The 14,380-nt window shown below is 51.7% G+C and overlaps 1 protein-coding gene across 12 annotated transcripts in view; it reads right to left on the bottom strand.

Annotated features, from left to right (window-relative positions):
* Positions 1-14,380, bottom strand: part of DCTN1 (dynactin subunit 1) — a 31,985-nt gene that overhangs the window by 6,714 nt on the left and 10,891 nt on the right. For 2 of the 12 annotated variants that reach the window (XM_017860117.1, XM_017860122.1), the window contains exons 2-17: positions 10,157-10,402; positions 9,805-9,883; positions 9,588-9,622; positions 8,900-8,920; positions 6,486-6,503; positions 5,066-5,086; positions 3,677-3,866; positions 3,119-3,316; positions 2,757-2,961; positions 2,602-2,680; positions 2,322-2,481; positions 2,101-2,205; positions 1,414-1,605; positions 1,212-1,328; positions 842-994; positions 89-249 (exon numbers count right to left, since the gene is read on the bottom strand). In XM_017860117.1, the coding sequence (XP_017715606.1) occupies positions 89-249; positions 842-994; positions 1,212-1,328; positions 1,414-1,605; positions 2,101-2,205; positions 2,322-2,481; positions 2,602-2,680; positions 2,757-2,961; positions 3,119-3,169 (1,223 nt within the window). In that variant the 5' untranslated portion in view covers positions 3,170-3,316; positions 3,677-3,866; positions 5,066-5,086; ... (3 more) ...; positions 9,805-9,883; positions 10,157-10,402. Of the gene's footprint in view, positions 1-88; positions 250-841; positions 995-1,211; positions 1,329-1,413; positions 1,606-2,100; positions 2,206-2,321; positions 2,482-2,601; positions 2,681-2,756; positions 2,962-3,118; positions 3,331-3,676; positions 3,867-5,065; positions 5,087-6,485; positions 6,516-8,899; positions 8,921-9,587; positions 9,623-9,804; positions 9,884-10,156; positions 10,403-12,164; positions 12,515-14,380 lie in introns of those variants that run through there. The other 10 variants (XM_017860121.1, XM_017860119.1, XM_017860116.1 and 7 more) reach the window with 9 other exon arrangements.

The raw sequence follows: 14,380 nt of genomic DNA, 5'->3' as shown, positions 1-14,380 counted from the left end.
GCTGTGAGGCTTGAGTCTGACAGGCAATCTTAGTTCCGGCCAATTCTGGACCCCTGACCCTGGGGTGAGGGAGTGAGGAGTCACTTACTGTTCATAGCGGTGTAGCGTGGCCTGCAGCAGGCTGAGCGAGTACACCAGTCCAGCAGCAAAGCTGAGTTGTTCCCCAGCAGCTCCTCGCAGCCCAGGCCGCTCTGAACAGTTCTCACTTAGTTCAAACTTCTCCTGGGCCTGCTTCCGGATTAGCTCTGCCTGTGGGAAAAAACAACAGGAACCTGGGCCTCAGAGCAGAGGATGGAGAACACAGACTCAGGAATACAGTACTCAGAACTTAACTATGTGGGGAGCATGGACACACACGGGAGAGAAAGCAGAAATAGCTCTTACCTGGGTGGGGAATCTCGCATGGGGAAAGGGTAGTGATGTGATTACTGGAGGTTGTGAGGAGTCAGGATATGAAAATGAAAGGGTAGTGGGACCGGTGGAACCAAGGATCCTTCCTGACTTAAAGCTGCCACTCCTGCTATCTCTCCACCTAGAATGCTATCCTGCCAATCACCCCCAACGTTAACCCCCAGGAAGCTCGTGGCCCTCAGACAATGTTATTCCCTCAGTCACACCCTATTCGCCTCTAAATCTCCAATTGTGCTCTCTCGCAGAACCTCTCTCTTCTTGAAAGCACACCATTTGTAATATATATTCATCAGTGACTTTGCTGTGTTCCTCCACTACACCATAAACTCTCTGTGGGCAGAGACTCTGTTGTCTTCACTCAGCATCTTCAATGCCTGGTTCATGGCAAGTTCATTAGATTTCTGTGGAACATGTGATTGATTGGCTGTACCTTGCAAATGAGACGAGGCATGAGTAGCAGCACCAGAACGCAGTCATGGTCCCCACCTGGCCGAAGGAAGCTGTCAGGCATGAAGGCTGTCAGCAGGGACATGTGTCGGTTGGCCTGGGCCACCTCCATCTGCCTCAATTCCATCTCAATTGCCTGTGAGGTGAACAGGGAGGAAGACTCTTAGCCAGAGTTGAAAGAGCCCCAGAATTCCCATGCCTTGCTCCAGGAGATGCCTTGCTTCTGGGCAAGCTCAGGCCAGAGTCTTCCAAACCACTACACAAAGCACCTCTTCCCCCAGGAATCTGAAGCCTAGAACCCCATACCAGTTCAACCCAGGCAGGGCTCCCTCAGACCCACCCACTTTCCTGACCTTGGCATGGGCCTTAGTCTCAGCAAACTTGATTTTGAAGTCAAAGGTCTCTGGAGGTGGCTGCTGTTGCCTCTCTACAGATGCTTCCTGCTGGTTTGTCAGTTCCCGATTCACATCCTAGAAGGAGAGACAATGAAGCATACCTGGGTCATAAGGAAGTCCTGGGGTGATGGTGGGCAGACAGCAAGCAGTAGGCATGCACCTGAAGATGGGCGGTCAGCTGGCGGTACTTCTTAATGGTCTGCTGGTAGTCTGCAACCGTCTCCTGGGCTGCCTCCACACGCTTCTGGGCCTCACGAACCCGCGCGCCCGCCATGTCCAGCTGCTCCCGCAGCTCCAGTTCTGTCTCACGTGCATTCTCCTGCAGCTCATCGTTCATCTCATTCATCGCTTCCTAGGACACCACACCACAGTTGCGGCAAAAGAAAGACAGGGTTGGCTGGGCGCAGTGGCTCACACCTGTAATCCCAGCACTTTGGGAGGCCGAAGCGGGCTGATCATGAGGTCGAGATCAAGACTATGCTGGCCAACATGGTGAAACCCCATCTCTACTAAAAATACAAAAATTAGCTGGGTGTGGTGGTGCGTGACTGTAGTACCAGCTACTCGGGAGGCTGAGGCAGGAAAATCACTTGAACCTGGGAGGCGGAGGTTGCAGTGAGCCAAGATTATTGTGCCACTGCCCTCCAGCCTGGCAACAGAGTGAGATGCCATCTTGGAAAAAAAAAAAAAAAAAAAGGCAGGGTCAGTGCAGCAAGCCCAGGCTGGGTCCCTCACCGCACACCCTGCTCAAAAAAGGCCAGCGGTCACATGTCAATCTTTTTCTCAGCAGGTCCCTTCCAAATACCCACCACTGGGGTCAGATGTCAGGGGTCTGCTCTTCTCTTACCAAGTCTCCCACAGTCTCCCTCAACTCGCGCACTTTCTCTTCCAGATTCAGGTTCCGATCTGTCAGCATCTCCACCATCTCCTCAGCACCCAGAGCAGCATCCACCTGTGTTACGGGGAGGATGGGGAGAAGGGCTGCTGGAAGGCACCTAGAAAGAAGAGGCACCAACTGACAGGAGAGTCAGGTGGGGGATTCTGGGTGAGGGGCTAAGCTCCCCAGACCTGCTCCTTGAGCTCATCAATGGTGCTCTCTGCCTGGCTTAGCTCCTCCTGCAGACGCTCCCGCTGCTGCCTCACAACTTCCAGTTCTTGGTTCTTCTTTTCCATGAGCTTCTGGAGCTTCACATGCTCCTGCTTCTCTGAGGAAGAAAGATCTCGCATCCTGCAGGGACATTAGGAAGATAGAAAGAGGAAAGCACATGTCAGAGTCTCTGGCGATGGGTGCTCTAATGCATTTGGAGACAGAAGAGTGAGCATCAGAGCCAAGCACTGAAGACCCTACCTCACCAGGGCATCCTTCAGGCGGGCGTTCTGCTCCTCAAGCTGCTTGAGCTGATAACTGGATGCAGCGCCATCTGAGCCTGGAGAAGACCATTAACACTTTCAGACATGGTTCTCACCCGACCGTTTGGACCCCAGCAGCTCTGGGCCCCTTACCCTTCTCTTCAATCTCAGCCTTGAGGATCTCTAAGTCAGTGGTGAGCTCGTCCACTCGCTCCTTCAGTGCCTCCACCTCCTGCTGCAGGGACTCAGCCCGCTCTTCAGCCATCTCCTTGTCCAAAGTGGCCATCTCAATGGCATCAGCAGTATCAGCCATCTCCTCCATATAACGTTCCTTTGCCTCCAGGGCCTCCTTGGCTTCCTGAGGAAGAGGTGGAGGTGGGAGGGGGTACAAGCACAGAGATGCCCCATGCCTCCCTTTCTCACGGGGTGTTCCAGGCTCCAGTTCCAGTCTAGTTTCCAGCATGTTTCCTTGGGTCTCAGGCCACCCCAGCCACCACCTTCATCCAGAGTCAAACCTTTCTCGCCTCCTTGAGGCGCCGTTGTAGGTCGGCCTGCTGCTCCTGCATTTTGCTCTTCCATTCCTGCACCTGCTCCAGTTGGATTTTGTGTTTCTCCAGCTCTTTTAGCTTTGCTTTGTCTTCTGCCCGTTTCAGTCTCAGGGTCTCTAGTTTTTCCTCCAGGTCCCGCACCTGAGCCCTTAGTACCTCCTCCTCCTGCAAAGGAGAGGCCTCATGGTCTGTGCACAGCCCACCCCACCTCTCCACCAACACTGAGCTGGTGCAAAGAACACAATAAAGTGTGCAAACATCACCCAGCCCCAGGGTGGCCAAAAGTCAGTGGCATAAGAACATCTGAGAGGAAACCGTGGCACAGTATATACGGGGAAAGTATGGCATAATGGCAAGAAAAGAAAGGGTGACTCAGTCAGTGGCAAGATATCCATAGGCTACGTCCTCTCCCTTTCTGATCCAAGTTCTGGGTCTTTGCCAACCCCAGGAAATTTTCAAGACACAGCAGGTAGCCACAAGCCTCTGGGTATCTTGATTCTCCTTTATCCCTACCCCAGTCCTTACCTTGGAGGGGAAGGAAGCGGGGTACTGCTCCAGGAGAGGTGAGGGCCGGCGTGGGGATGATGGGTGCTGCCAGCGGAGTCTGAGCCGGGGTGCTGGGCTCACTGCTGCTCAGCTCACCTGCTGATGCTGAGCCAGAGGGGCCCAGGGAGCTACTGGCCCCAGCCACCCCAGTACTGGCTGGGCGGGTGGGCTATTCAGAGAGGGTAGAGGCAGACCAGAAAGAGAGCAGAGGATGGGGTAGTAAGAGGAACAGAAACAGAATATGAGAATATGGCAAGGGAAGGAGACAGAGAAGGAAAAAAGCAGAAAGAGAATATCAAAGCACAGTGAGAACAGAGAAGAATGAAGGGGACAAGGAAAACGATACAGAGAGGCAGAGAGAGATAGTGACAAAGGACAGGGGGAGGAGGGAGGCAGAAGAGAGAGGGAGGAAAAGATAAGAGAAAGACATCATAAGATTATAAGGCTCCTTGCTTGACACTGACTCCACATTCCTCCTAGCTCTGGCACTACCTGTAAGAGCAGAATCCACTATTCCCTAGAACCCCTGTCTATGACCCACTTGTGATCATTCTAGCAACTTCATAATACTCTCAGTCCCATCCTTGCTCCAGGTCTATGCCCTCCACCCCTAGAGGGAAAAAGTACAATGTAATTTCCAGAGAAGGCAGGGCCAAAAGTGGGGGCGCCAGGCTCTCTACCCCTGCTAAACCCTCTATGGGAGTCAAGCTGAATCTCCCTCTCAGTCTATTTCAGGGGACCCTGCAGGTAAAAGGGCCAAGGTGAAAGTTGTACCCCTAGACTCCCCCTTGAAACAACCCTTCTGTCATCTCCCCTGATCTGGCAACACTATCCAGGTCCCTGTGGAGCAGGGGAGGAGGTGGGCAGAGAAGCTGACCTGAAATTCAAGTCCTGGAGCAGACAGGCCTGCCAAGATACTCAAAGTGCTGAGCCCCAAGGTCTCCCAGTGGGCTGACACTCAGAGACCATGTGCAATCCTCAGAAATCCCCACCCAAAGCCTGTCACAGACACACTCACCTCCTTATCCGCTGACATTTTACATGGCCAAGTTCTTCATCTTTCTTCCAATCCCTCCCCTCAAAACAGGTCAAAATTCCCTTGTTCAAGAAAGCCTGCTTTGATTAACTACAACCCCATTCATTTCTCTTTTGCATTGAAGCTACTGGCTTAGACAACCTCCTAAAAGCCAAAAGCCATTTTCCCAAGAGGTGCCTGCCAGCACTGCGATCCCCCCCTTTCCTCTGAAGAGAACCCAGGATGCACTACGACCAACTTTCACTTGCTCATACACGTGCCCTCATACATGCACATGCCTGAAACGTGTGTGTTTACTCAGCAGTGGCTCACACAGGGGCCTGTTTTCTCACCTTGGGCCGCCGAGTTGTGGTCTGGACAGGCAACAGGAGCCAGAAGAGAAGTAGTCAGGAAAGAAAGGGCAATGGCAGAAAGACAGAGAGCAAAAGGGACAGCAATGAGAGCAGAAGAAGTAACAGGAATGGAGCTACAGTTAGCCACCCTCCCCCAATCCCATCCCCTTCTCCCTTCAGTGAATCACTGTGTTCCTACTTCAGGAACCCAGAATTCCTGTTCCCCTTGGTTCCTGCTCCCACTTTTGTCCAATCCTTGCAGGCCTCACCCCTTCAGACACCCCAGAAATCCCAGAAGTCCATCTCTAGGCTGAGCCATAGAACAAGGAAGCAGCTAGTGAGAAGGTCCCAAGAGATCAGTCCTCCTGCAAAGGATCTCTCCCACTCCAGTCCAGAGCCAGAGGCCCCGCCCAGCCACCACTCCCAAGGACTTTCCCAGGTCAGCCTCTTCCTTCAAGTGCTAGACTCTATACAGAACTCCCTAGAAACCCCATGTGACAAAAGTAATCTAAGCCCAGAAATGGGAAATCAGGTCCCTAGGGCAGAGCAATGCTGCTGTCCTCCCTCCCCCTAACCCCCTTCCCCAGAATCAGATCCTGCAGCAGTCCTGATCGCTAGGGAAGAGGGCTCAGGTGTCAGGACCATGAATATTGCATTAGCAGAAGCCCAGAGCTCAGCAACGTAACCCCACCCAGCGGTAGGAAAGGAGGTGGGGGTGGGCAGCAGCACAGAAAAACTACAGCCCTAAATCAAATCTGGAAACCCTTCAGGTTACTGCAAAATGGTAAGCAGACAATTAACTCCAATTTCCAAATAGTGTTCTTGCTACCCAGTATCTCACTGCTCTAGTCAAGGTAAGATTTGGCTTGGGCCTTATTTCCAGGATACACTGAGGCCAAGAAAACCAATTCCCACCCCTCCTACCCTGGGTTAAGCTTCCGTAGCTGTGGGTCAAAAACTATTCTGGGGTTCCCATCCCACCCTGGTAAAGTGCCCTGATACAAACCCTGGGGGTTGGGGGATGCGGGGAGAACTAAGAGGTATTCTAGCAAAGGCTGGGTGAGGCAGGCAGGCCTGCTAGAGGCACTGAGATACCTGGGCCTGCTTCCCTAGGTTCTACCACAGGAAATCCTCCCAGATCCAGTATGCAGTAGAGGCTGCCTGAAGCCCAAGCCTGTGAGGCCACTGGGTATAAGGCCTGGAACACAGGCAGAGCCAAAAGTAGGCAAGGCCGTAAGCAAATGCCCAGGGTGTGGGGCATAGTGGTGACACACGCCTCTCCCTAACCCACCTTCGTCCTCACCCGCCTCCCCTGACCAGGTAGACAGATGAAGTCAATCAGCCCCCACCCCCACCCCAGCAGCCTGCTGCCACCATTGCCCTGGCAACCCAGCAGCAGGACCAGAGCAAGCAAGAGTACCTTTCGGGCTGTCGGTGCCTGTCTCATCATTGCAGAAAACCAAAGAAAGCAAGGAGAGGAAAGAGAAGGGACAGAGGAGGATAGACAAACACACAGAGGAAGGACAGAGGAAGGGAGGGAGGGCAAGAGACCGAACAGAGGGAAAGGCGGCGGAGACAGGAGATTAGTGCATCAAATCCCAACAATGCAGCCTCAGCTTCCCGGTGCCGCAGCTTCCCAGCCTGCAAACGGCCGCTGCTCTGACACAGAGGCCCCCGCAGATGTGCAGCTAGATCGCCAGGCTCTGGCAGGCACCGGAGCGCTGCCTGGCCCAGTTCACCAGCTTAGGCTGATGGCAGCCTCAGTGGCCGCAGCACCAGCTCCACCTGACGTCATGCACCCACCCTCCTCTGCTCCATGGGGGTGGAGCCACTGCTCCTCAGTCACCTAGCAACCGTCTAGGGCTTTGCTGGCTCCTCCTCCTCCTCATGATGGTCATGCGCAGAGCTTGTCCTGCTTCTTTCTCCAAAGAACAGGTTCTGGCTCCTCTCTTCCCTCCCTTGTCCACCCCCAAGAGCGTGTTCCCAAAAACTGGGCCAGAGGCTATCCCAGAAATGGCATTCTATGGGGCCAGGGCATCACTGGGCAGGGACACAGGGCCTCTCTGCTCTAGCAGTCTCTTTCATCATACTCACACTCTGCTCCCCCCCCCCCACCCACCCATAGCCCCATTAACTCCACTTCTGTCTCTTATACAACCTGGCAACATCCTTACAGTCTCTCATCTGGCACACACACACATCTAGAATGCCCCTCCAGCAATAGGACTCAGCTCTGAGGAGCACACACAGTGACTAAGAAACCCTGGGGAACATGCATCTGGGTAGTAGCACTCTAATGACTGTTGGGCTCCTCTCCAACCATTCCCTGGTTGTAGACAGGTTAAAGCTTGTCTCTAAAGGGTTTCCAAAAAGAACTAAGCACTTTGCAGAGACATCTGAGTTTTCTTCTGCCTTCCCCTTCAAAGCACATTCTTTTGCTCTGGAACCAGCTCCCTGATCCACATGGGTGAGAGCAGGGGCCCTAGGCTAAGTGATCCGCTTTGAAAAAACTACTGGAGCAGAAGACTGGGGTGCCCAGAGGTGGGGGCACTCAACTGTCTGATTGACACTTTCCAACATGAGTGCAGAAGGGCAGCATGGGTGGCCTAGCCTGGGCTTTCCCACATTTCCCCAGGCAGCTGCCAAAGCCCCTGGTCAGACCAGGCTGTGGAAAGAACTCCATAAATATCAGACCATAGTTTCGTGCTCTTCTCTATTCAAGGCCTGAGGTGAAATGGAAACCCCAACCAGGAGACAATAATCAAAGGACAAAGCCAAGTTTCTATGACTCTGAAATGGGCCCAGGATCCTTCACAGCACTATTTTCTTTATATCCCCATTTCCAACCAAAGCAAGTACTGGCATGTGGTCTCTACCGTGGCAAGACTTCAAAGTGAGGACCCATCACCAACCAGGAGCTGGTTTCCTCCTGGAAAAGGCGATGTTTTCCTCTCCCCTCCCATAGCCCCAATTCAGCAGCTCTCCATGCAATGTCAGAAAGGCCTGAGATAGGCTGACAATAAGGAAATCATAGAATTGTACATACAACACAGTACATACAGGCCAGACAGGCACATGCAGGTCAAAAAGAGCTTGGGCAGAGGCCCAAGGCAAGGGCTGGTATGAGGAAGTGGTCATGGCAGCAATCTAAGAGTTGAAAGAGTCTGTGGTGGGGAGGGGAGGGAAGGTGACATGATTGAGCCCCACTCCAATGATGGTTGATGAAAGGCTGCAAGGGGTAGGAGGTAGGCCTCAGGCACACCATCAGAGGAGGAAGGAGGCAGGTACAGACTGATGGGGCAGAGTTGCGGGGTGTGGGGATATTTATGGCAGTGCCCATCCAGAGGCAGGCACATGAAGGCTCTTAGGTTTTCCAGCTTGGGACTGTTCTTACCCTATGCTCTGTTCCCTGACCTCCCATCTCCTTGCAAAAAACCCCATCACTTGGTATCTTCCTCAGTCCCATTCCCCCAGTCTATCCTTCTACGGTTGTCCGAGCTCGGGCTGAGAACCCACTGTAACCCAGTAAATGATCTATTTCACACTGCTGTTATTTACAGTCAAATGCTTATAGTTTTTGACTAGGGAATCTTTGACTTGGAGTCCTGGGGCAGAGAGAATCATCCCTAATGAGTGCTACCTGGATGTGGACACTGAGCCTGAAGTTCTTGCACCCTTCAAAGGAACTCTGAAAGCCAAGGCCACCATTTCCTCTGGCCATCCCAGCCCAAGGTCATACACACACAGGCATGCAGCAACCCAAGGACATGCAGGACAGCTAGGGAAGGGGCTCATGGTCCCCATCCACCCAGGTACAAATAGTAAACACACCACCTTCTTAGGCTTCAGTCCCCGCTGCATGAGGAGTAGGAAAGGGCAGAGTTAGAGAACAGATGTCCTGGGCATAGGTGTTAAGACCAACTCAGGCATACACAGGTTAGGTTGGGGTAAGGGGTTGTCAGGGTGAAATGAGTAGTCCCTCAAAGATCAGCTTCCATGATGTTCACCCCTTGGCCCAGAGAAGCTGCAGAGTCTACAGCCCCACCTCACACACCCTGCACGGAGTAGCAGAGAGGAACTAGGAAGCACCCTCTGCATCCAGCTTAAAACAGGAGGTAGAGGGTCCGACTCCTTGCCATTCACTTGAGAATAGGAGATTGCTTCTTCCTCTATCTTCTACCTTAACCTTACCCTCAGACCCTTTAGATGTTGGCATCTTTGGGTTCCAAAAGGTAGGAAGTTGGCTACACTACTAGGGTTAGACCTGTCCTTCCTATCACCCTCAGCTCAATCTCATTTGACCCTGAACTTATGGAGCCTACGAGTTTTTCCCTGCTACCACCTTTACTATAACTCTAATGCAGAAATTAATCCCCAGAAATCCTCCTTCTTAGGGAAGCTGGAGAGACTTGAAGGCAACTCAGACTCACCTACTACTTCTACCTGCCTAGCACTGGGTATCCCCCATATTTCTCCTTCCCCTCCCTTTATTACTCCCCATTTCCACCCCCAAACCACTCACCAGTTTGCTAGTCTTTGCAGTTGTATCAGTTCCCTCTGTAGAAAGCAAACAGAAACAAAGTGTGTACTTGTATAGAGAGGTAGGGGGAGATATAATAAAGGAATATAGTGGTGATGGAAAAAAAATCTTAGGATCTACTGTGGCCCCATGTTACGAGGAGAAGCCCTGGGGACTCCTCCTGACTCTGAGGAGACAACTTTAAGTGGGTGGTTGTTACCTCTTTTGAGGACTTTTGAAGCAGAAGAATCGGGTGTCTCTGGGGAAGTAGTATCTGCTCCATCTTCAAATACCTGGATCTGAGGCCAGATTCAATATAGCCAGATCAATAGATTCAATATAGCCAGATCAAGGACGGCTGTAATATGGGCCCCTCCCCAGGCTCCAAGCAAATCAAGAGTACAGGGCAGCTTCCCTAAGGATGGATCTCCAATCTTCCCTCCCCCACTACCTTCCACTCTCCCAACCAGAGGCTTATGCCCATGCTCAGGAAAAGGAAGTACCAACACATCAGCTGCACATGCAACAGACATGTGCACACATGCACACACATAGAAGAAGGGCGTGAATACCTGGGACTGGCGCACAAAGATGCCATGCCCTTCATCACATGTGAAGTACTTCCTTCCTTGAACAGTTCCATCATTTTTGCCCTTTGCTTCATCCAGAATCACGCCTACCCATTTGCCAGTGGCAAAGAGTGTGGCTCCAACATAGGCCACAGTGCCTCGGTGGCCTTTTCCAATCACTTCTACACGGGAGCCCACCCGCAGAGGCCGGGCGCTTGCCTCTGCACTCATCCTGCTGCCGCTGGGCGTCTGAAAGAAAGACATAGGTAAACACAGACAGTTAGAGGCCTCAGATCAAAGGTGGCATTCTCATGTATAAGAAATGCCTCAGCCAACACGCTGGACTGAAAAACAACCAGAATCATTTTCTTAAACCCCATTTGCAGAATTGGATGGAACCCCAAATTCCCCTCTGAAAAAATGTCAGTGATATTCTCTTCTAAGATTTCTCCAAATTCCTCTGGAATCTGCTACAATTTTTAAGGGTTTATATTTTTTTATAACAAATCGGAATTCATTGATCAGTCTGTGAATGTCACCACATGGCTGCTTTCTCAGGAGCACTGCCTCCTTAATTCTCCTCTCAGGAAGGGAATTAAGCAAATAACTCAGTTTAGACCAGGCTCCCCACAACCCAATGCCCTGACTCAGGAGTCTGAGCTGAGAAGACAGGCAATTCAGTGGGTGAACCTACAGAATCCTGTTTCCCCTTCCACTGTCACTTGTCTCCTCTGTGTTTCAAATGGTTTTCTTAGGCCTCATCCTTTCAGAGGCACACAATTGTGCCTCCTTCCAGATCCTTAAGTCACCACCTCTCCTTCCCGATCTGACTCCTCCCATCCCCATCCACAACCCACCATGAAACCCCAGATGCTTCACCACAGCCCATTCAACCATTTAACTCCCTTCTACCTGGCCTGAGGCTTGTTTGGTCAACTCTCTATCCCCAAGTTCTGGAGATTCTTCTCCATGCTATTTTGTTATAAAAAGGAAAACACAGGCCAAGTAAATTGGGTGGATCTACCCCTCACTCTGTTCCCAAGACTCTGCTCAGTGGTCCAAATGAATGGTTTATCACTCCACAGATGGGCAAGGCAAAAGAACAGACGAAGACACTGTCCTTGGGCAGCTCTCAGCTTCTGGCACACCCATGATGACTGAACACAATAGAAAATTAGGTCCCAAATAGGCCCATGGTTTAGAAGAAAATCACACTTGTCATTTTTAGCAATAGCAACTCCATGAACCAGGGGCCTTGCAGCAAACAGATGAATGAGGCATGATGAAGTGATACCATCATCCTAAAGACTCTATGGGAGTCCCTTCTGATACTTTCATTCATAATAGCTTCAGAAGGGAGCCCTAGCAGAGCCATGGAAGAGCCAGGACACCTCCCAACCTGTCATTGCCTAATTCCCTTCCCCAAAGAGCTCATCCAGGAAGGTGAGGATATAGTTCCCAGAGGCTCCAGGATCTCAAATCACACCTGGAACAGCAGGATGGCTCTCATGGACCTGATAATAAAAGGAATTGCCAGTGATATAAAAGGCTGAACCCAAAGTCAGAGATTCCCCCACTTTCCAACCCCAATAAGCCTCTCAGAACCAGGGGGCCACGACAGTAGCTACAGATTCAATCTCAGAAGAGAAAGAAAGCAAGTAACAAATAACAAAGCAGCTCTAAAGAAAGGCTTTACTATAAGACCTCTCTGACACATCATCCCCATTCTGAGTCCCCAGGATAGTCTGGACCCCCTCAGGAGCCCCTGGTATAAGGGCCAATTAGAGTCAGAGGTCAGGCCTTGCTAGTCCCCATTTAGGGATCAACTCTGTAAAGGGAAGCCTGTCCAGCCTTACACCACCAGGGCTTCGAGGGCTCCTTAGAAAACACAGTCTGAGTGCCCCTAGCTGAGCTCCAGCCTATCTCCCCAGCCCCCACAGCAATGATGTCCACAGGCACCCAGGCCTTCCCCAGCAGCCCTCCAGGGCCATCCCAGATTAGGGCCACTTACCCGGCTGTACACGTGCCTCTTGCTCTGTGCCATGTTGCTCACCCGGCCTCTACCCCCTCCCCCAGCTGGCCAAAGACAGAGAAAAAGGTAGAAACCTAGGCAGGAGGGTCAGGGCGCTGGGCCCTCATAGAGGGACACAGGAGTCGTCAGGCACAGCCCTCCCCAGTCCATGGGCCTCACTCGGTGGCCTACACGGGTAGGGGTGGGGGCAGTGATGGGGGCTGAGGAGCAAGTCCCCTCTGCTGCCTGAGGATTCCTGAACCCAGAGACACAGAATCCTGCTTGCCAGCTGATGAGTCTCACTCTGCGCTAGTGCTGCTCTAGACTTGTCAGGAACCGTGCTAGCCTCTGGGTCCTAGTGCCCCCCTGCTTCACCTGGGCCAGGGACTAAGGGCTGGGCCTGCGCCACAGATCCTCAGCACTCACCTCTTGAGTATACTGTCCTAGGGCTGGGAACAGTCTTGACAGGTCCTCCTAGTCTGTACCCACTCACCATCACTGTTCCCCTGTCCCCCATGATGTAAGGCCTTAGCAGGCCCATAAGCATCAAGTGACACTTCAAAGTGATCAGCTGCCTAGGGCCTCCACACAGCCAAAATAAGGGTCTCTCATTCACCTTTCTGGTGCTCTTCTCTCTCCCTCCCCTCTCTAAACTCTGGATTCAAGGTCCAAATTCATGCAATTAGGGCCTGGATTTCAATCTCAAACTGAGCCAGGAGGCAGGACCTGCCCAATAGACAGCAAGGGAAGGGCAGTAATGGAGGCAACTTCACACACATAGCAAAGCAAGCCAAGTACCCCAGCCCCCTCCCACAAGGCTGGCAAAGGTTGCCATAGTCACTCTTCACCCTTTATGGTTGTTATAAGCGGCCAGGTTGTAAAACCCAAGAGTATCAGACTCAACCGCATTACTAAAGGCAGTAGTCAAAAGCAGAGAGCCCTTCTTTCTTCTTGTAGCACAATGCCCAGTCCACCTCAACCATCTGCCCCTTGTACTCTTGGGCTTGCCTCCTAGCATCTCAGACCCGATGAAATGGTTTATTTTCTATGATTCTGTATTTCACAAAAATTCTTCAATAACCATGTATTACTTTTATAATTAAAATTGTTTAATTTAATGAGATTATGCATTCTAATAAGAGGTCTCCAAGGGACTATGTAACCATACTGCTTTCATTCACTGGCCCATCTATCATGGGCTAGGAACCAAAAGACCGGGGTCCCTGCTCCTACACAGCCAACAAGGTTGGCCTGGGGTCTGACCTATGGCTCCACTGAGTATGGTATGGATCTAGTTCCCTTGGGCCTAGGGATGCCTGTCTTTTCTGTACTGGGCTTACTTCACTGGCAGAACAGTGACTTCACCCAACTCTACCCTCCTAAGATAGGCCAGGTAGCCCAACAGTAGAATGATAGCCAACATTCAGAAATATAGCCCCAAAACACAATTCCATATCTTCAGTCCTGGCCAGACCCCCTAGGAAATCATCTCTCTCCTCCTTGCAAAATCTCCATGTTTCCCCCTCCTTTCCCTATTCACCATTACATAGGTGGGCAAGGCCAGGCACGTCCTTGCAGCCTGGACCTCACATGTTCGGCGCACTTCACAGTCTACCTTAAAAAAAAGACATTTTAGGGGCCGGGCGCAGTGGCTCAAGCCTGTAATCCCAGCACTTTGGGAGGCCAAGACGGGCGGATCACGAGGTCAGGAGATCGAGACCATCCTGGCTAATACGGTGAAACCCCGTCTCTACTTAAAAAAAATACAAAAAACTAGCTGGGCGAGGTGGCGGGCGCCTGTAGTCCCAGCTACTCGGGAGGCTGAGACAGGAGAATGGCGTGAACCCGGGAGGCGGAGCTTGCAGTGAGCTGAGAGCCGGCCACTGCACTCCAGCCTGGGCGGCAGAGCAAGACTCCGTCTCAAAAAAAAAAAAAAAAAAAAAAATTGCCAGGCATAGTGGCACACACCTGTGGTCCCAACTACTCGGGAGGCCAAGGTGGGAGGATCACTTGAGCCTGGGAGTCAAGGCTGTAGTGAGCCATGATTGCACCACTGTAGTGAGCCATGATTGCACTACTTGTTCTAGACTAGTAGAGCAAGACCCTGTCTCAAAAAATAATAATAATTGAGAAGAAAAAAAAAAAAGAAGTGCTAATCACAAACAAAAAGCACTGACAGCTTTGCAGTAGATTTTAGGAGCATACAACTGAGTTGC

Source organism: Rhinopithecus bieti, unplaced genomic scaffold, assembly GCF_001698545.2.
Source record: "Rhinopithecus bieti isolate Rb0 unplaced genomic scaffold, ASM169854v2 scaffold_54265, whole genome shotgun sequence".
Taxonomy (NCBI): Eukaryota; Metazoa; Chordata; class Mammalia; order Primates; family Cercopithecidae; genus Rhinopithecus; species Rhinopithecus bieti.
This window is presented reverse-complemented; position numbering and strand designations above follow the sequence as displayed.